Raw genomic sequence first — 21,939 nt, 5'->3', positions numbered from 1 at the left:
GTTGTTGATATGGTTCATAGTGCGATAAATAAAAAGTACTCACTTCTTGAGTATTGTTCAATCTCCAATCATTTTGGCAAGAGCAGAGTATTCCTTCATGTGCTTACCTTGGGTCATGCACATGATAGGCTTTGGGATGTTATGAGGTGAGTCATTTGTCTCTAGCTGCCCAACAGTCCCATCTTCTTTTATACAAAGAATGACTCCAGTTGTAGTTTTTTGTGCTTGATAAAGATTGACTTCCAGTCTATACGGACTGCTCAATGCAACATCTGATTAAATGTTGCAGTGTTGCCGTGTGCAGTCATTTTCATCTCCTCTCTGGAATCCAGCTCTTTGGACAGTTTTGTAACAATGGAACAGATTGGCTCGAAGCACCATAATTTGTAGATTTGAGCACAACATTCAAGATGTTGTCACAGCGCTGTATTCAGTCTCTTGTTATCACTTGGGGTGTTTTAAATTAGCTGAGGGCAGACTTCGATGGTAGTGGGTAATTTGTCACTGCTTAAACCTTGTCTTTATCATTTGCTGAATGGTTTGTCCTATAATCTTTATAATATGTTTCAAAGTATTGCTTATGGTACACTTGGAGGGCATTTGAGATTCAACCACATTGCTGGTCCTTGAGCTGCATGTAGACCAGATGGGAAGAATGACAGATTTCCCCTAATTGAGAATCAGATGGGGTTTTTTTTTTAGTGGATTTGCAGCTTATTATCTGATGTACAAAAAATTTGTAGGTTCCTTCTAAACATCACTAGTTTTGCATCATTCTGAAAATTCATTTTTTTTCTATTCATTCGAATGAATAACAAACCACACATTTACACAAAATCCCATTCAGCATGTCTGGTATTCAAAGTCAATCTGCGGTGCTCAAGCTGTCTCTTGGTTAAATGCTGGTCCCACATTCATGTCTATGTAGATAACCTTCCACATCAGGCTTTAATTGGATCTATTGATAACTGCATTTTGTTAATCTTGAACTTTTAAGGGAATTGTATGGATCCAATATGTGATCCACATGTACAGACTTCTCAGTTACTTAGACTTGTTGGTATGTCAAAATTCATAATATACATTTCATTATTCTTTCAGGTGGGCAATGGCAGAAGGTTATGGTGCTTGCTTAATTAATAAACCAGAACTGGTTCAAGATATGGTGCGCTGTGTTAGAAATCAAGTGGAATGCCCTGGATTTTCAGTCTCCATTAAAATAAGGTAGTCCTGTAATTGCAAATAAAATTTAGGTTTCAAATTACACAATTATTTTACAAATGCCATTTACAAAAAATAATGCATTCGTGAAAGATATTTTGGGTGAACTTCAAAGGCTGATAAAATGTTTGTCAGTTTTTTTGTACTTTATATTCCTGTATGCAGAGTGGTGTGCTATTCATTTGAGTGAAAAATGGCATGTACTCCAAGGAAGTAAAAACATTATAATGTAAATTCATAAATCAAATGTTGTAAACTGAAGAAAATTGTATTAGGGACATCTCTTGTCAGTCGGTGTTTGGTCTTGGTCTGAGATGAGCACCAAGAAATACAAGGGGAATAAAAATTCCTGAGCTTTTCCTCGTCAATCTACCGCTCACTGTCAAATCTTCCCATGACGGTGAAAATATAGATAGTGCAGGGACGATGTCATTAAAGATTCCCTCAGTATATTGCTTTAATAGTGCGGAAAGGGAGAGATGCAGCATAGGTTTTGAACTCCAAAGCTGAGCATTCACAAAGCAATATGGATCATTAGGAACTGCAGAATTGCAAGTAAAAAATCAAGGTGCTGGAAATCTAAATTAAAAGTAGAAAATGCTGCAAATGCTCAACTGGTCAGGCTGCACTTGTGGAAAGAGAAATGGAACTAACTCTTCAGCTTGAAGATCCTTCATCACTGGATGTTATTCCAATTAAGGACCTTCAAGCCAAAACATTTTACCTCGGTTTCTCAATTTAGTCAGGCTGCATCTGTGGGAAGAGAAACCAAGTTAATGTTTTGGCTTGAAGATCCTTAATTGGAATAACATCCAGTGATGAAGGATCTTCAAGCTGAAGAGTTAGTTCCATTTCTCTTTCCACAAGTGCAGCCTGACTAGTTGAGCATTTCCAGCATTTTCTGTTCTTAATAAAGGGGAACTGTGTTCCACCATAGTTTATTACTGTTAGTCCATCATTCTGTCAAGACGAGGGACAATCCAGAGTGCTGTAAAGCATGCCTGATTGGTACCAGGTTTATCACGTGTAAACAACTATGCAATACAGAGGGGATTTAAAAAAATCAAATAATAAAGTGTAAAAGTAAGAGTCCTTGAATGAGTCCCTGATTGAGTTTGTTGAGACTGATGGTGAAGGGGTAGCAGCTGTTCCTGAGACTGGTGGTGTGAGTCTTGAGGCACCTATACCTCTTTCCTGATGGTAGCAGTAGGAAGAGAGTTGGGTGGTGTGGATCCTTGATGATTGCTGCTGCATTCTGATGACAGTAGATGTTCTTGATGGTGGGAAGGGGTTTCCCTGTTATGACCTGAGCTCTGTGCACTACCTTTTGCAGGGCTTTACGCTTGGGTGTATTGGTGTCCCCATTACCAGACCGCCACACTTTCCATCACACATCTTTAGAAACTTGCCAGTGTTCCCAATATCATTACCAAACTTCTGTAAACTCCTGAGAAAGTAGAGGCACTGACGTGTTCTCTTCACAATGCCATTGTGTGTTGGCTTCAGGAAAGATGATCTGAAATAGTGACTTCCAAGAACTTGCATATGCTCACCCACTCCACCTCTGATTTTCCCCCAAAGATCACTGGATCATACACATCTGGTTTTCTCTTCCTGAAGTCAACAATCAGCTCCTTGGTTTTAAAAATGCAGAGCAGTTCCGGCTGCACACAAGTGCTGATGTCACAACTCTTCCCCTGTTTGGCCAGTTGCCTTTTCACACTGCAGTGAGAGGTGGCCTGAGGAAATTATCCAGGTAATTTTGCTGGGCTGACATTTTGACACCGCCATTGCACAGAAAGGTTCCTGAGAATCCCCATTTTTACATGGCCGAGCGAAAAGACCAATTGATTGTGGTCTGGAGGTGAGGGATTCAAGGATCCAATTATACTGTGGGGTGATGAGTCCCAGGTCTTGGAATTTATTGATTAATTTTGAGGGGATGATTGTGTTAAATGCTGAACTGAAGTTGATAAAGAGCATCCTAATGTATGCATCTTTGCTGTCCAGGTGTTAAAGGCTTTGTGTAGAGCCAGTGAGATGTTATCTGCCCTAGACCCGTTGCTACGATAGGTGAATTGGAATGAATCTTTGTCGCCATTCAGACAATAGCTGATATCCTTCAGCACCAGCCTTTCAAAACACTTCATCACTGTTGATGTGAGTGCCACTGGATGATGGTCATTTAGGCAGGTTACCACATTCTTCTTGGGCACCAGTACAATTGATGCCTGTTTAAAACAGATGGGTACCATGCACTGCTGGAGTGAGATATTGAAGATCTCCATGATTATGTTAGTAAGTTGCTCAGTGGAGTTTTAATATTTAGCCAGGTACTCCATCCAGAATGGATGCTTTCCTCAGATTCACTCTCCCGAAAACAACCTGTATGCCATTCCCAGTTACGGATAGGAGAGGATGAATTATCAGGGGACATGGAGGTGTGCAGTGGTGGTCTTTCTTGTGGTTGAATTGGGCATAGAAGACGTTGAGTTCATCAGGGAGTGAACCTTTGCCATCTCCGTCTGCACTGGATTTTGTTCTGTAGCAGGTTATGTTAGGCTATGCCACAGCTGTCAGGTATCCATTTCGTCCGGAAACTCCACTTCGCCGGGGAGATGGCTTTCTGCAGATCAGACCTGCTCCTTCTGTAGTGATCTGGCTCTCAACAGACTGTTCACCCAGGGCTTCTGGTTTGGGAAAACCCTGAACAATTTGGAGGGGACACACTTGTCCACAGCTGTTCTGATAAAATCTCTGACAGCCCCTGATGTCATTATTCAGATCTTCAGCCGAGTCCTTGAACACCGCCCAATCTATTGAATCAAGAAAGTCCTGCAACCATTCCACGGCCTCCCGCGACCACCTTCTTGCTGTCCTGAACTCTGGAGCCTCTCTTTTTAGGCATTGTCTGTATGAAGGCAGAAGGAGCACAACCAGATAACCCATGTGCTTGTTTGTAATCAGCATCAGGAGGGATATAAACTCCAATGAGAATCACTGATGAAAACTCTCAAATAACTATGTAAAACTGATGATAATGCAACATATTGATGCTAAAGTAGAAACATTATTTGATGGAAAGAGCAAAGGAATTTCCAGAATCAGCGGATTAGATCTAGCCTCTGCAGTCCTCTTGTATTTAGTCATGAATGACGGTAGAAACTGAAACATCTGGGAATAAGCATGAAAATAGATCTTGTCTTATGAGGGTGAATTATTGATGTTTGAGACTATCTTCTGCCAAAAGTGGCAAATTCATCATCCTCCCTTGAGATTCTCATCATCATAAAAGCCAGTTTGCAGATCATTTGGTTCAGTCCCTCTTATGTTAGAAGCTATGTGAGCATGCTTGTCACCTTAAAGGCTTTTTGTGTCAAACAGGTGCTCCTGAACTGTTGAACTTCTAGCTGTACTTTTCCAGAAAAGCCAAAGAACCAGCAACTATGAAACATTTTGTGTCCTGTTCACAAAAAGCAAGTTAAATCCAATGTGACCAATTACTCCCTCATCAGTCCACCCATTCTTCAGTAAATAGGAACATAGGAAGTAGGTACAGGAGTAGGGCAAAAATGGCCCATTGAGCCTGCTCCGCCATTCAATAAGATCATGGCTGATCTAATTTATGACCTAACTCCACCTACCTGCCTTCTCCCCATATCCCCGAATTGATGGGATGTGTCATTGAAAATGCTATTAAGTGCCAATTGGTCACCAATAATCAAATAACCTCAGTTTGTGTTCTACCAAGTATCATTTCTGGCTTTTGTTCAATAAGCAGCTGAATTGCATAGATAAGGTAAGATCTAGATGGCATTTGACCTCGCCTAGTGTGATACCAGAACAGGTGAGAAAATTGAGTTACTTGTGGTTGTCGGAAGCCACTTGGGCTCAGACACAGATATCTTCTGCAGGTGTTCTTTGGGGCAGTGTTAGGTCATCACAATGAGCTGACAATTTAAAGATGTTTTGTGATGCTTTCATCATTTTATTGATGATTAATTGGTGGTATATAGTTGGATTAGATTTGATATTTTTGTGAGCAGAAGATATCTGGGTAATTTTCAACACTAAAATCTGTAGACATGGTTGAAGAGAAAAGACTGCTGGAGTGAAACTGTTTTACACAGTATGAGAGAAACTCAGCAGGTCAAACTGTGTCCTTTTATATGAAGGCGTCAAGCTTGAAATTTTATGTATTTTTACATTTGCTCTATAAAGGACACTGTGTGACCTGCTGAGTTTCTCCAGCTTTCTGTTTTTAATTTTCTACATTATTGGGGAGATCCCAATATTCTAACTGTATTGGAACAGGACTTGGGGTTAGTCCTTGAGCACAGGTTTTCAGTGTTTCTGCCAGGAAGTTGTATGGTCCCATATCCTGTGGAATTTAACACCCTTCTGATGTTGCATGAATTGAATTGATTTAAAGCTAGTTTCTGTGCTGGTGGGCTCCACTGACCAAACATTGAATGATGCAGAAGGAGTGGGCCGAAGAGCCTCTTTCCACACTCTGACTCTTTTTAATTGTCCACCTCCTTTCCTACTCCAACCTGCCATTAGTAGAGCAAGGTGTGCTCAGGGATGTTGTTGGAAAGTAGGGGCAATATGACCATGACTTTGTCAGGTTGCTGCTTGACTTGGCAGTTGCACAACTCTCCCATTTTAGGCCTCGGTTACTAAAAGTTTGTGAGAAACAGTTTGTAAGATTGATTGGAATGAAATCAACTTTGCCTGTTCAACACTATGCCTAGATCAATGTCAGGCCACCAACTTTTTAGTTTATACACAAATAACCAGAGAACACAAATAGCCAGAGGCTATTTAAAAGTTGTCCATCTGAAAATCACTTGGCTTAAAGATTTATTTCTTTGAGTTGCAGACATTTTTGAATTGTTTGGGTGTTTTACATAAAATGGATAATAAGCAAAAATGACGTGATCGAGTAACCTCTGATGTAATCATTGTCTCGCCTTAAAATTGATTTAGTTCTGTCTGGATCCTTGTATGCCTTGCCGAATCAAATTAGCTTAAAATGTTATCTATTATTTTAATGAAGAATTTATCAAAATTTATATCATCTGAGAAAATTGAACAAACTACTTTGATATGGTATGTTTCACTGTAGGTTCAATTGACCTGTGGTATTCTCTTATCTGATGTCCTTTGCAGATTGCACAAGGACCTAAGGAGAACTGTAGATCTCTGCCAGAAGGTTGAAGCGGCTGGAATTTCTTGGCTTACTGTTCATGGCAGGGAAACTGAAGAACGGCATCAACCAGTCCACTATGACGCAATCAAGATTATTAAAGAAAACTTAACAATCCCAGTCGTGGCAAATGGGGATGTCAGGAGCAATAAAGATGTGGATCATGTGCGTCAGCTGACAGGGATTGATGGTAAGGTATCTTTTGTAATGCAGATGAAGCTTTGACAGTAATGAATTGGTTCCTGGGATGTATAATTGACCTGGTACAGCACTTTTAACTCCATCAACTTCGAGATGATTGTTAGGCTATCAGGTTAAAAGGAAAAATGTTGTAAAATCTAAGATTTTTACAGCAACTCAAAAGGGGATTCAGGTGATAATTTCCATGCTAATCAAAATGGAAAGATAATTGTACTGTAGAAGGTTTCTGAGGCTGGACTGGAAAATTCAGTTATGATGATAGATTGAATTTGTTAAGGTTGTTTTGTTTGGAGCAGAAAAGCTGAGGCAAGACTTGAGAGGGGGGCATACCTAATGATGAGGGCCCTGGAAGAGATTAACAGAGAGGGGTTTAACAAAAAAAAATTACAGGGAGCAAAGTAATGGGCAGAAGGATTAAAATGCAGTTGTAGAAAGGAAGACCAGAGAGTGGTATGCATCTGGCACTTTCTACCTAAAAAGATAGATGTGGCGAAGAGCTTCGACAGATTTAATTAGTTTTGGGTGCAGAAATAAGTTGCAGACTTAATCCTCAAAGTTGGGAATTGGCTTCATTTTTTTCTGATAGCACCAACATCGTGGGCCCAATGGTTTCTCTCTATATTACATTTAATCTATTTCTGAGATTCTAATTCCTTTTTAAAATTATTTGTTTAATGTTTGTTTACATTTTGTTTCTAATAATTTAAAACTCCTGTCTTGAAGACAAATTTTAAATAATTGTTTAAATCATGTTGCATTTATAAATAAAACTTACTGAATTAATTAATAGAATGCTTGCTATTCAAGAGATAATCCCTTATTATTGCTGATTTTATCTACCAGGTTTGCATAATGATTTACTATGAAGAAATTGTTTATTCTTCAACAGTAATCAGTTAACTTGTCTGATGTACTTGGAATGAGAAAGGAGAACACTAATCAGCAGTTCACTTTCCTGAAGTGAACCAAGTTGTCTTGTGTCTCACAAGGATGTTAGATTAGCACAGTCGTTCTCTGAATGCAATATCTCTTAATAAAGTTTGTAATGCATAAGATAAGGCTAACTGGATTTTTTTTAACATTCTAGAATTCAGCATAATGATGTGATCATTTTCACTGGCCAAGAAATACTATGATTTTAATATGTATAACACCAAGAATTTTTAGACATGTAGCACAGCTAACAGACCCTTCCACCTCACGAGCCTGTGCCGCCCAATTACACCATGACCCCCATACGTTTTGAAGGGTGGGAGCAAACTAGAACACCCGGAGGAAACCCACACAGACACTGGAAGAACATACAAACTCCTTACAGACAGCGCCAGATTTGAACCTGGGTACAGCATTGCACAAACCACTGCACTAACCAATCTGCCTTAATGTCTTATTTTTTAATATCAATAGTCCTATCTTCTATCAAGTTACAGTACTGCATAACTAGAATATTAAATTCTTTTGAAGATTTGCTTGTGCAGAAACCCTCTTTGGAGGAGAGTAAATGAGCCAATAGCAATTTCTTATCAGTTGGCTTTCCTGTCTTTGTTTTTTTGTGTGTCGTGGAGGTGGCAATATCCAGGAGCCAAACTTTCATATTCTTCTTACCATTGAATGTGACCTTGTAGTTTACTTCACTTTTTATTAATAACAAGAGAAAAATATTTGCATTTCCTTGCAGGTGTAATGGCTGCACGAGGTCTTTTAGCAAACCCTGCTATGTTTTCAGGTTATGAGGAAACTCCTTGGCAATGTGTTCGAGACTGGGTTAACATTGCCTTAGAGATTGGAACACCATTCACTTGTTTTCATCACCATTTGATGTATATGATGGAAAGAATAACTTCGAGACAAGAGAAGAAAATCTTCAATGTGCTCTCAAGCACAGCAGCAGTTCTAGACTACCTTGGTGAGAACTATGGCTTATGACCATGTGAAAACCAGTTTTTAATCAACCTGACAGCAGACAAATTTTGAAAAGAATTTGAAGGACATGAGAGAAGATTCAGACTTGCTTTTCAGTCTGTGGCTTATGTTGAAGCAAGGCTCTTCTATGCTTCTAGTCACTGGCCAAAAGCCGAAATGACATATCCTTGGAACTCAAAATAAATGATTGTCAGCAGTCTGCCATTTCAGTTGTTTTCACTTCAACAGTCTGACAGAATGTTTCATCCTTCCATGCAATTTTTTTTGACAAATCCAGTTTTTATTGAACTCCATAAATAAATTGTAAAATCTTATTCTCTTGTTGTAAATACAGTATGTTTATTCCATTTTGTGAAGTATGCAGTTAATTTTGCTTCCTGCAGGTATTAAACATTTCTGAGACAAGTTAAATGTAAATCATCAAAATATTGCTTAATATTCAGATACTTTAAAAATAAAAATGCATTGATTTTTAATGTCCCTGTACCAGTTCTTTTAAAATATTTTAACTTTCATTTGCTGAAGAAAATCACTGCCCCAGCATGTCACCTAATCAACAAAAAAAATCAATTCCACTGATGACCTTTCCCCAGTCATGGCAAAGGGAACTCATTGTGTTAAGGCAGTCTGGAAACAAATTTTATCTGTCTTAAGTTGTTTTCCAGCATAAAAGACCATGCATGTGTTGCAAACTTAATGTCTTAAGGTATTGTGTTTATACTATTCAGTTAATGAAACAGTTAGAACAAAAGTAAAGGCATTTAATTAATTCCAGAGCTACTTGATCGCAGACCATTTTTATTTTTGGAATACAGGTGTTTTTGGAAAGCCCAGTATTTATTGCCAGTAACTAATTATCACAATGGTGAACAATCTAACCACTGAAGACCTTCTGATAAAGGTTCAAACAAAATATAATTGGGAAGCCTGTTTGTGTTTGGATCCACTGAAATTCTGCAACAGTGTTATTTTTACATGTCAGATTGGTGTATGACTTGAAGGAAAACTCTAGGTGGTTGTGATCAGCACATTTGAAGCCTTGATGAAAGCTGTAAATTTGAGATTGCTGCAGAAATTATGTAGACAAGTACTAATAATTCATTTTGAAGATGGTGAACACTGCAGCCACTCCAGGTGGATATGATAAATGCTTATGATAGTGGTGGAGTACAACTCAAGCGAGCTGTAGAGCCAGAATGGTGTGGGCTTCTTGAATGTTGGAGCCGCAATCATCTGTGAAATAGAGTATTCCATCACATTATTCCATTATCTATCTGCCAATAGATAATGTGTCTGAAGGTGAGCCACTATCTTCTGACCTGCTGCTATTTCCATAATATGCACATGGCTGGTCCTTTGAAATTCTGGTCAATATTGAACCTCAGGATGTTGGCTGGTGGTTCTCAGTAATGGTAATAACATTGAATGTTGAGTAGTCCCTCGGACTACTCTTGGAGCCTTTTCCTCTCATTGGGTGTTTATCGTTCACTGCCATTCGCAATTGAATTTGTAAGGACTCCAGGATTTTGATTGGAGTCATTGACTGAGATCACATAGTTTCTGTTTATCACACAATATCTTTGTTTATTACACATCTAACTTCATGTAGTAGCTTCAGCAGGTCAGCACCAGCCAATCAACCTTTTTCTTCCTCATCAGTCTCAAAACAATTTGTTGATTCTCACATCAAAAGACTGAATAATTCCAGCAATAGCAAAGGCAATACCAGGCAAGGCAGATTTGCAGTCTTAAAAGTTGTTTGCATGCAGTCGTGTTCTCGAGCTCTCAATGAATCAAAAATCAATAATGATTTTTGTCTTTAGAGTTCTTGGTCTTTAATCCCAAATAGCTACATTCATATCTCAGTTCCTCAAACACTATCTTTTGGCATTTATCTGCATTTTCTGATTCAATGAACATTTTTTAGAAAGATATCAATAAGTTAATTTTGTAACTTTCAATCTGTACAATAAGTAGGCACAGCAGAGTGTCTTCAACCTTTCATTGGTACAGTTTTCTCTCTGGCTTTGTGAACGATCATTGTTGAAAGCATTCCAAAAAATATAAAGACCTTTCCAATCTGATAATTGTTGTTTCTTGTTTTGTACAACAAACTGCATGAATTCCATCATTTTGTTTTGGGCCTCTTATTTGGAAGGTGAGACCCTTTGATTGGCCATTATCATTGCCTCCACAGTTTCATTGTTTCTTTTGCTTTGGAACCAAGGATGAGGTTCCTATTTAAGTTGTCTTATTTTTTTTATATTGTTCCTATTCAATATTTGCGCGCAGTTTATTTTGCTTGACTCCACCTTTTTTTAATTTTCAAGTGCAAATAAAATGTGCAGCTGTGAGGATTGCTATTCATTCTTTGAACTACAGGTTTGCCTGGACCCTCTAGTTTCAAAGGTAATAAGGCTTTGATTGATTGTGTATATATTTTAATCAGTCATGGAGATCTATGACTTAGAAGCAGGATTTTTGTCCCACTGAGTCTTCATTAACCATCAACCACCGATTCACACATTTAGAATCCTATATTAATCCTCTATTTTAGATAATTTGTGAAATATTCCTGGCTTGCTCAGAGGATGGAACCATCATAATAGAAGGAATAAAGTCGTTCTGAAAGTGACTGTGTGGGAGAGTATGAAACTATTTAATTGCCTCTTGGGTTATCTACATCTTCCTGCTGCATTGCTTATTGAACAGAGCTGGTGCTCATCAAAGAATGAGTGGATGGCAGAACAACCTTTGATTGGCAACCAAAGTTCGATGACAGAGTGTTGCCCCAGTGGGTTTGTGCTGTCTCACAACTGGGGAACCTGGGTTTGAGCTTGTCCTTAGGTGTGAGCTGCACCAGGGCACCAATTTTAGCCCACGTTCCCACAGATGTCCTGGTTCATCAATTAATAACACCTCAATGGACGTGAGCGAATAACTATGTGGATTCATGGGATTGTTCTGGGAACCAACATCAACTCGATGGGCTGAATGGTCTCTGAGTTAGGACTCAGAATCGTAATTTATCGTCACCAACGTGATGAAATTCGTTTTGCGACATCATCGTGCGACCACCTTACAAAATAAATAGAAATAGCGTCACGCAGTGTCTCTGGCTCTTGTTTGACGATGCTCCCGGACGGCGGAGAGCAATTGCATTGACCACCCTCCCCCCCGCGGTTGCGCAGCACGGGCTGCGGGACGTGCTGACGTCATCCGCACCCTGCCGGCCGACGCAGGGCCGCGTGAGCGAAGGGTCCGGAAGCTCATTTTCTTCTTTGCCCGTGGGCCGCCTTGTTCGTCCACTGGGTTGATGAGGCCAGTTTAAAGGTACCGTTTGGAGAAATTGTAGGGCAAGGCTGGCACGGGGCCTCTGGAGATGGGGCCTCTGGAGATGGGGCGGGGGGGGGGGTGGGGTGTTTGGGCTGGAGATTCCCCTGCCTTCGAGGCAAACCTTGCCACCCCCCTCTCGCCATGGAACTTTTTTTGGGGGGGGGCACCTGGTCACTTCCGTGCCCTTTATCTTTTGCAGTGGCTCCAGTTCCACTGTCATACATGCATGTTGTCCCCAAAATAGATTTTGCTAAATAAGGGCTGGAAGACGGCAAATGCAATTGAAAGCGACCCTTTTCGAGGCTTCTAATGATTTCCACCCTCAGTGTAATGAGGGGACATTTTGGTGGAGGGAAACAGAAAGCCCTCGGGGAAATTTTCTTCATTGGGGTAGGGCATTTCTTGGACTCTTTGAGGTTAGAAATGGGCCACCAAATAATGTTATTCCTTTGAATGAAAACATTTGTTATTTAATCTTGTGTCAACCCAACATTTTTCAACGCAGCTTTCTTCAATGTCTTAGAAAGTGAAAATATTTCAATTTTGTTTTCAAAAGGGTGGGAAGTCCAGTAAATTAATGCTCAGAACACTGAAACAAAAACGTCTTCCTTAAATAACAGAGCCTTAAGGCTCTTTGCTTCTTCCTTAATTGAACCCTAAACAGTCCCTCTCCACCACTACCCTATTCTGCCTAACCACTTGGACTCGTCTTCAATAACGTTTCCTTTAGCTCGTGCCACTTCCTCTAAATCAAAGATGCTATGTATGGGTTTAAACAAGAAGATGCGACGGGTTCCATCTAGTTAGAGGGTGCCCAAACGGAATATGAAGTGAACTAACATTTTGTGTGTGGTCTCAGGTAAGGAATGCATTCAGACTACATGGGTGCGGCCTCGTTCAACCATGATGCCATCTTTCACCCTGACCTCAAATTCACTTGACCCATCTTGAGGAAAAACTCCCCTTTCTTGATTTCTGTCTCCATCTCGTGAAACAAATTTTCAACAGACATCTCTCAGAGCTACCTCGACTACACCTCTTCACACCCTGCCCCCTGTAAGGATTCAATTTCTGCATCTCCTTCACATCTGCTCCCAGATGTGGTCTTCTGTGCCAGATCATCCAAATTACCTCCTCCTTCAAAAAATGTGGGTTCCCCTCTACTACCATCAACTTGACCCTAACCCACATATCCTCCATTACCTTCACATCTGCCCTGGATCCTTCCACCCTGACACATAACTAGGACAGGATTCCCCTTGTCCTTACCTACCACTCCACTAGCCATCTCTGTCATTTACGTCACCTACTAAGTGATCCCACCACAGATGCATCTTCCCCCTTTGTCTTCTACAGGAATCGCTCCATCCATGATTCCTTTGTCCACTCCTCCCTTCTCACTAATAGCCCCCTTGGCACTTACCCCTTTGACTGCAGAAAATGCAGTGCTGAGACCTCCTCTCTCCTCACCATTAAGGGCCCCAAACAGTCCTTTCAAGTGAAGCAACATTTCACTTGTGAAACTACAGAGGTCATTTACTGCATCTGGTGTTCATGTTGTGGTGTCTACATTGGAGAGACTGGACACAGACAAGGAGACTGCTTCACTGAGCACATTCACTCTGTCTGCCACATTAGGTGGATCTCCTCGTGGCAACCAATTTCAATTCCCTGCCCCATTCCCATGCTGCCATCTCTGTCATTGGCCTTGTACACTGCCAGACTGAGACCACACTGGAAGAATAACACTTCGTATTCAGTCTGGGCATCCTCCGATCAGAAGGCATTAATATCGACTACCCTGGCTTTCATTAGCCCTACTTCCTATACTGATATTTTGTTTTTCTTTTTCCAGCTCTCCATTAACATAACCACACCCCTTCACCAATCAATTCTCTCTTTTCCTGTTGTCCTATCTGTGTCCAATTATCATCTTTTGTTTGTGCTTCTCCTTCTCTGACCCTTTTTATTCAGTTACCTGCCTGCTTTTTGCTCATTCCTTGATGAAGTGCTCAGGCCTGAAACATTGGTTATATATCTTTACTTTCCATGGACCTGCAAGACCTGCTGAGTTTTTTTAAACACACTACCTACAGACATCTTTAATAAACCTGCAGGCTCTCATTGTTCCCTTGACTGTACCTCTTTTAAAAAATGTGTGGCAGTGACACCGGAGCTGTTGCACTGGCAGCACTGCCACTGGTGCCGACCTGCAGAGAGCAAGGAGAGGAGACCCAGTGCTCTGCCGCAGGGTTCAACCGCTCAGTCCAACTACCGCCTGTTTACGGTAATTTATTTTAAAATCTTGTGACTGCCGGATCTGGACCCAAGATGGCGGTGCCTGACTTCAGCAACAGCTTGGAAGGGTTGCAGACACTGGGGAAGCAAAGGACTGATGCAGAGCACTGGAAATCGATGAGGCCACCCCCATTTGAGAAGAAACAGAGGAGACCATGCACAAGAATATCCATTTTGAGTTTTTTGGAAATCATTTTTAAAGGATCCAAACAATGACGGTATGGTAGATGTACTGATCTGAGAGACATGAAAAGTCCATGTTGAACATGTTTTGTTTGAATCGAGGGCTGGAGTTAGGATTGCCAACAATGTTAGGATTTGCCTTAATTCCTTTATTTATTATCAACTACCCTGTTGAGTCAAGCACACTTTATTTTCTCTTTTTTTAAAAAAAACTCAAGATGGTGGGTGATGAGTGAGGTGAGCGCAGTTTTTCAGTATATTTTTTTTCCCACCTTGCTTGCAAAGTCAGTAAAATTTCTTTTTGAGCCACAAGGTTCCAGGAAAATGATCAAACCTTGGCACCTAATTTTACATGGGGATAGTATTTAACAAAACAAGAGAAAACTATAGCCCTGTAAGCAGTAAATTCTGTTGCGCATCTTTGGAACATGATGCACCAGAATAGTGTATAACTGAGTTTATTCTGCAAATATATGCTGATTTGGACCTAACAAAGGAAAATGCTGTGATTCTCATATTGATTTACCTGGATATAATGAAGTTATTGAAAGGAATTGAATACTGAGTCCTTGTGGTTTATACTACAAAATGATACAGTACTTCTTCTAACGTCTACTCAGAGGCATGGGCTTCTTTTTTGGAATACATGTACTTATTTTGGGGTTATGTTCCAATAAGCCCATCAGTGTCGAAAAAGAATACCACACCTACCGAACATCATATCCTAGCCTACCTTAAATGTGCTCGGACCACTTACCCCAGCCTACAGCTAGAAAACAAATAACTTTTATTCCACACTGAAAAAAAAATTTAATCATAAAATATAGCATCAGCATACCATCATAACTTTGAAAAATCGTAAGTCAAATCATCATAAGTAGACTACCTGTGTGTCATTTTTGTATGCAGTACAACAGAAACAATTCTGAAACCAGGCTGAAAATTGAATTGTGGATCAATTAAATAGATTGTAAACACAATTGTCTTTGTTTTATTAGGGTTTATCAAGAACGATGACACTGCAGTGGGTTGCAGTTGTGGCCTTTTTGTACGCAGAAGTAGGTTTTATTTTGCTTCTGTGTTTACCATTCATCTCACCTCGAAGGTAAGTTTAAAATTAATTAATTTACCATTTATTTTTCTGTTGTTCAGAATTCTGCTTTGGAATCCATAAAAATGTGCATGCCCATCCAAATTACATTGGAATGTGGGAGGATATAGGATTTTGATGCAGAAAAATGAATGCTATTTGGTTTTCAAAATATTGAAATGATTCTCAAGAATAATTCTATAGACAAAATCAGTGAACCGGTGCGGACTCGAAAGGCCAACATGGCCTGTTTCCGCTCCGTAAATGGTTATATGGTTAATGCAGAAATTCAAAGCTGTATCCCCTTAGTGAAAATTACATATTAATTTGAGGAATAAACCTGGTATGTTTTTTGCAAATTTGGAGCCCGTATATGCAAATTTTAAGTATAAATAAGTAGTGGTGTTTTTTCCAGCCTCTTGAGACTTATGTTAATTCTCTTTCCTAAATTGATCATATAAACCTTGCTGGAGTCCTGTGTGTTGGAAAGCAATCATCCAAGCAATCCATGAAGCTATTTTTTTCTTTTTCGTTCTATTACTACATATCCTTTTTTTTAAATTATATATGAGGTGGGAGGCTTAGGAGGGAGAGAATAGGTGGGAGGGAGAGGGGTTATAACCATCATGTAATGATTGAAACTCTTAAATTCTTATATAATTATTAATTACAGTATTTTTTAAAAATTATAAAGAATAATTCTATAGAATATATGTTTTTGTAAAGATAGACTGTTACAGCTACAGGGTAAAATCTGGGCTTAGTATTCGCATCTTATTCAAGTCAACTTTATTGTCGTCTATCGCACAAGTGCAGCCCGACAAAACGGCGTCTTCCAGTCCTCGGTGCAAAATACGCAAACACACATCCAGACAAAACACGTGCAGACAAAGAACAGTCATGCAGAACAAATCTTTATCTATACAAACAAATTATTTTTCCTGTGGGCCAGGCAGAATTACCATTTATTGGTCGTGCAAAAAAAAACTGTAGGCAATGTACACATGTAAACAAATAAATGTAAACAACTGTGCATTACAGAGAGGAGAAAACAAACAATAAAATCCAAAAGTAAGAGTCCTTAAACGAGTCCCTGATTGAGTTTGTTGTTGAAGGGTCTGATAGTGGAGGGGTAGCAGCTGTTCCTGAACCTGTTGGTGCGAGTCTTATGGCACCTATACCTCTTGCCTGATGGTAGCAGCGAGAACAGAGCATGTGTTGGGAGGTGTGGATCCTTGATGACAGCTGCTGCTCTCTGATGTCATTGTTCCCTGTAGAAGTTCTCAATGTGGGAAGGGGATTTGCCTGTTATATCCTTAGCTGTGTCCACTATCTTTGCGCTCAGGTGTTTTGGTGTCCCGATATCAGGCCATAATTCAGCCAGTCAGCCACTTTCAGTCACTCGTTTGTAGAAATGTGCCAGGGTTTCCAAGTCATACTAAATCTCTGCAAACTCCTGAGGAAGTAGCTGACGTGCTTCTTTCGTGACGCCATTAATGTTTTGAAATAGTGACTCCCAAGAACTTAAATTTGTCCTCCCTCTCCACCTCTGATCCCTCAATGATCACTGGATCATACACATCTGGTTTTCCCTTCCTGAAGTCAACGATCAGCTACTTGGTTTAGGTGGCATTGAGTGTGAAGTTATTGTTGCTGCACCATTTGGCCAAGTTTTCAATCTCCCTCCTAAATGCGGACTCATCACCTCTTGTTATACAACCCACCACCTTGGAATCATCAACGAATTTGTTGATAGGAAGAAGGAAGGCAGATGCTAAGGAGTGGAGATGGAGGAGCAGAGCCGGGGAGTGCAAGAGGAGAGCGATGAGCTGGAGGATCAATGGGGGGCAGAAGAGCTGGAAGAATGATTAATGGCTGTCTTCGTTACCCAAAATCCCCTATGCAGCTGGAACCACTCTGCATTTCCCAGAACAGTTCCAGCTGCTTGGGGGATTATGGGTAACGAAGGTGACCATTGCTCGGCGCGTTTGTTAGACCTCACAGCGACGGATGGCACTATGGCACCACTCGCCCCACCTCCGTAAACTCCGGAGGATGCTGCAAGGCTCCACTCTTCATAAAAGCAGCACAGAAACAGCCATAAAAAGGCAAGTTCAAATTTTTCTCCGCAGATGGAGCCAGCCTCGAGGCAGAGGCCCGGCATAAAAATACCTGATGAGATCAGACTTGTTAGTGAGTAAGTTACAGTTGGTGAAATACAGAGTCAAGATGATTCATGGCTGTGACTATTGTAAGGTAAAACATCATGAGATGGGAATGTGTAGGGAGTTACCCTGTACAGGGCAGTAACAAGAAGGGGAGGTGTCCTTGTACTCTTGTTAGGTAAAACATCATGAGATGGGACCGGAGAAGGAGTCACCCAGTACTAAGGAGTAACAGAATGCATCCTTGTACTTACAAGATAAGAGAGACATTGATGGATTGAGAGGCAGGAAGCTAGCAGGGAAAGGATAGCAACAGTTTAAGAGAGACATTGATGGATTGAGAGGCAGGAAGCTAGCAGGGAAAGGATAGCAACAGTTTTAGTCATTGGACAAGTAATGATATGATGATGTTCTAAGCATGTATCCAAGGGTATAAAAAATCACCATTTTGCTGATAACGGCAGAATGCATTCTCCGACTAACTTGGTTGGTCGCAAGTGTTACAATCCGGTAATAAAGAACAAAGAACCCTGATTTCGACTCAGCCTGGTGTTTGTCTCACTCATTCATGAACAAAGCAGACCTAACACTGTGCTAATTGCATTAGTCTCCAGGACACCATCTTGTTTAACTCCTTCAAAACAGAAATATCCTCCAGCTAATGATTTGAAAAAATCTCCTCAAACATTATTCTCAAACAATTGGTACCATCCTCTCTGGCGGATGCCTGAGGCTAAACTACACCATTTCAAATCTAACTATTCAACTTGATGTTGAGATGAGATTCTCATGAACACTGCTTACTTACTTGTAGCATTTGCTTCTGTTGCTTAAGCCTTTCAGTGGTCTTTTGGCAACCCTTTAAAAGCTTATCCAAAAGTATTTCAAACATATAATCCTATTCACCTGAGGTCCCTTTGATAGCTCAGTTACATTAGTTCCAAGTGTAGATAGATTTTAAAATTCTCCATATTTTCTATTTTATCCTTGATCTGCCATGCTCATCTCATCAACTCTACAGTCTTTCAAGCTCCCTGCACAGTTCATGCAATATACTGTGTAAGCTCCTGCTGCTTGCATGTGCAAGATTTTAATCATATTTACTATTTCTTAATATCTGAAATTGCCTCAAAGCTTCAACTTCAACATCTCGCTGCAGCAGTCCATCATTCCTGCAGGTTTCAAGACTGCCACCATCATCCAAGTACCCAAGAGGGCAATAGTAACAGGCCTCAGAGACTACAGCCCTGTGGCACTGGCCTCTACCATTATGAAATGCTGTAAGTGTCTGGTGATGGAACACTTTAAAGCACACCTCCCATGGACCAATTTCAATTTGACAACAGAAAAAAAGCCATTCCACTGATGTTGCTACAGCCTTATCCGTTCACTGCAACCTGACCCGTATGGAGAACGACTCCTCATACACCAGGCTGCTATTCATCGACTTCAGGTTGGCATTTATTACTCTTATTCCCCAGAGGCTGGTTGAGATGCCATCCTTGCTTGGGCTTACCCCTCTTTGTAACTGGATTATTGACTTCCTGACAAAAACACCACAGTTTGTCCAGGTCAGTGGCAGGACATCGAGCACCGTCACTTTGAGCTCTGGCGCAGCTCAAGGCAGTGTGCTCAGCCTGCTCCAGTTACTGACCCACGACTGCATTGACAGATCCAAGTCCAACAGTGTCATCAAGTTTGCAGATGACACCACAGAAGTTGGCCTCATCAGAAACAATGATGTGGAGCATGACAGAGAAGAGGTGGAAAATTTGTGATATGGTGTAAGAGTAACATCCTGAGTCTCAATGTGGACAAGACGAAGCAGATGATTGTGGACTTCAGAAGGACCAAGATCAACCACCATCCACTACACATGAACAACTCTGTAGTGGAGAACACCAGGTTCCTTGGAGTTCACTTAACCAGTGACCTATCGCGGGCATACAACATCTCCTCACTTGTCAGGAAGGCACAACAGCAGTTGACGCTTGCGAGTGAATTCGCAAACCCAAATGGAGAGGGGAGATGTGGTTGTCCGACAAGGGATAAAGGACAACTCAGGAGGGGAAAGGGAGATTGGGGCTAAAGAAGTTATAAATAGGAGAATAAGGAAAATGTTTGATGTTTTAGGAATGTTGTCTTATAAAGGGTTTAAAATAAGAAATCAGAAATGGAAAAGGAGGAAAGGTAATGATGGAAAAACGGAAAGGGAAGATAAACAAAGTATAAAATGGCTACGTTGAACTATATGACTTTAAATATTAATGGAATACATAACCAAATTAAAAGGAAGAAACTGCTAAATTTACTGAAAAAAGAAAAAAATTGATATAGCATTTGTCCAAGAAACACAAGAAATTAAAGAGAGATTGGGTAGGACATGTAACAGCAGCATCGTATAATTCAAAAGCAAGAGGAGTGGCTATATTAATTAGTAAAAATGTGCCATTTAAAATAGAAGAGGAAATAATAGATCCAGCAGGGAGATATGTAATGATAAAATGTCAGATATATTCGGAGTTTTGGAATCTACTCAATGTATATTCACCTAACGAAGAAGATTAAAAGTTTATGCAAGATATCTTTTTGAAGGTAGCTAATACGCAAGGGAACATACTAATAGGAGGGGATTTCAACCTGAATTTGGATTCAAATATGGATAAAACAGGGAAAAAAATTAACAGAAAGAACAAAGTAACCAAATTTATAATTAAATCAATGCAAGAAATGCAACTTTTGGATATATGGAGGAAACAAAACCCAAAAGAAAAGGAATATTCATATTACTCGGCTAGACATAAAACATACTCAAGAATAGACCTATTTTTGTTATCAGCTAGTATGCAAGATAGAGTAAGAAAAACAGAATATAAAGCGAGAATGCTATCAGACCATTCACCCTTAATATTGACAGTAAAGCTAGAGGACATCCCTCCAAGAATGTATAGATGGGAGATTAAACCCCATGCTACTTAAAAGGCAGGATTTTAGAGAATTTATTGAAAAACAATTAAAAATGTATTTTGAAATAAATACAGAATCAGTGGAAGATAAGTTTATACTATGGGATGCAATGAAAGCATTCATTAGAGGGCAAATAATAAGTTATGTAACCAAGATGAAGAAGGACTATAATCAGGAAACAGAGCAGTTGGAAAGGGAAATAATAAATATAGAAAAAAAATTAGCAATGAAGGAAGATACAACTAAAAGAAGAGAATTGGCGAACAAAAAAATAAAATATGAAACATTACAAACATATAAGGTAGAGAAGAATATAATGAAGACAAAACAGAAATATTATGAACTGGGTGAAAAAACGCACAAAATCCTAGCATGGCAGCTTAAGACAGAACAAGCTAAGAAAATGGTATTGGCATCAAGGAAAAAAGACAAACAAATTACATATAATCCAAAAGAAATTAAGGAAAACTTTAGAGAATTCTATGAACAATTATACCGAACTGAAAACGAAGGGAAAGAAGGGAAAATAGATGAATTTTTGACTAAAATTGAACTACCAAAACTACAAATAGAGGAACAAAATAAATTAACAGAACCATTTGGAACAGTAGAAATACAAGAGATAATAAAAAAATTACCAAATAATAAGACACCAGGAGAGGATGGATTTCCAATAGAATTCTACAAAACATTTAAAGACTTATTAATTCCGCCCCTCCTGGATGTAATCAACCAGATTGATGAAACACAAAGCTTACCAGATTCATGTAAAACAGCAATAATTACAGTAATACTAAAACAAGGGAAAGATCCACTCTCACCAGCGTCATATAGACCAATATCTTTACTAAACACAGATTATAAGATAATAGCTAAACTATTAGCAAACAGATTAGCAGAGCAGGTACCGAAAATGGTAAATTTAGACCAAACTGGATTTATCAAAAAAAGACGCACAACAGACAATATTTGTAAATTTATTAACTTAATTCATGCAGTAGAAGGAAATAAAGCACCTGCAGTAGCAGTTGCTTTAGACGCAGAGAAGGCCTTCGACAGAGTAGAATGGAATTATTTGTTCAAAGTATTGCAAAAATTCAGTTTACTGGAGAAGTATATTAATTGGATTAAAGCATTATATAAGGGACCGTTAGCGAAAGTGACAGTAAATGGACATGTATCAAAGCAATTTAACTTAAGCAGGTCAACGCGGCAGGGATGCCCACTATCACCTTTATTGTTTGCGTTAGCTATAGAACCACTAGCAGAATTGATAAGAATAGATAATAATATAAAAGGAATAAAAATAAAAGACAAGGAATATAAAATCAGTCTATTTGCGGATG

The 21,939-nt window shown here is 39.7% G+C and overlaps 1 protein-coding gene across 3 annotated transcripts in view; it reads left to right on the top strand.

Annotated features, from left to right (window-relative positions):
- dus4l (dihydrouridine synthase 4-like (S. cerevisiae)) overlaps positions 1-21,939 on the top strand; it is a 51,068-nt gene that overhangs the window by 4,476 nt on the left and 24,653 nt on the right. The window contains exons 4-7 of one of the 3 annotated variants that reach the window (XM_069909177.1): positions 1,102-1,224; positions 6,394-6,620; positions 11,167-11,176; positions 15,381-15,476. In XM_069909177.1, coding sequence (XP_069765278.1) covers positions 1,102-1,224; positions 6,394-6,620; positions 11,167-11,176; positions 15,381-15,476 — 456 coding nt within the window. Of the gene's footprint in view, positions 1-1,101; positions 1,225-6,393; positions 6,621-8,309; positions 8,872-11,166; positions 11,177-11,776; positions 11,888-15,369; positions 15,477-21,939 lie in introns of those variants that run through there. The other 2 variants (XM_069909175.1, XM_069909176.1) reach the window with 2 other exon arrangements.

Source organism: Narcine bancroftii, chromosome 13, assembly GCF_036971445.1.
Source record: "Narcine bancroftii isolate sNarBan1 chromosome 13, sNarBan1.hap1, whole genome shotgun sequence".
Lineage (NCBI taxonomy): Eukaryota > Metazoa > Chordata > Chondrichthyes > Torpediniformes > Narcinidae > Narcine > Narcine bancroftii.
This window is presented reverse-complemented; position numbering and strand designations above follow the sequence as displayed.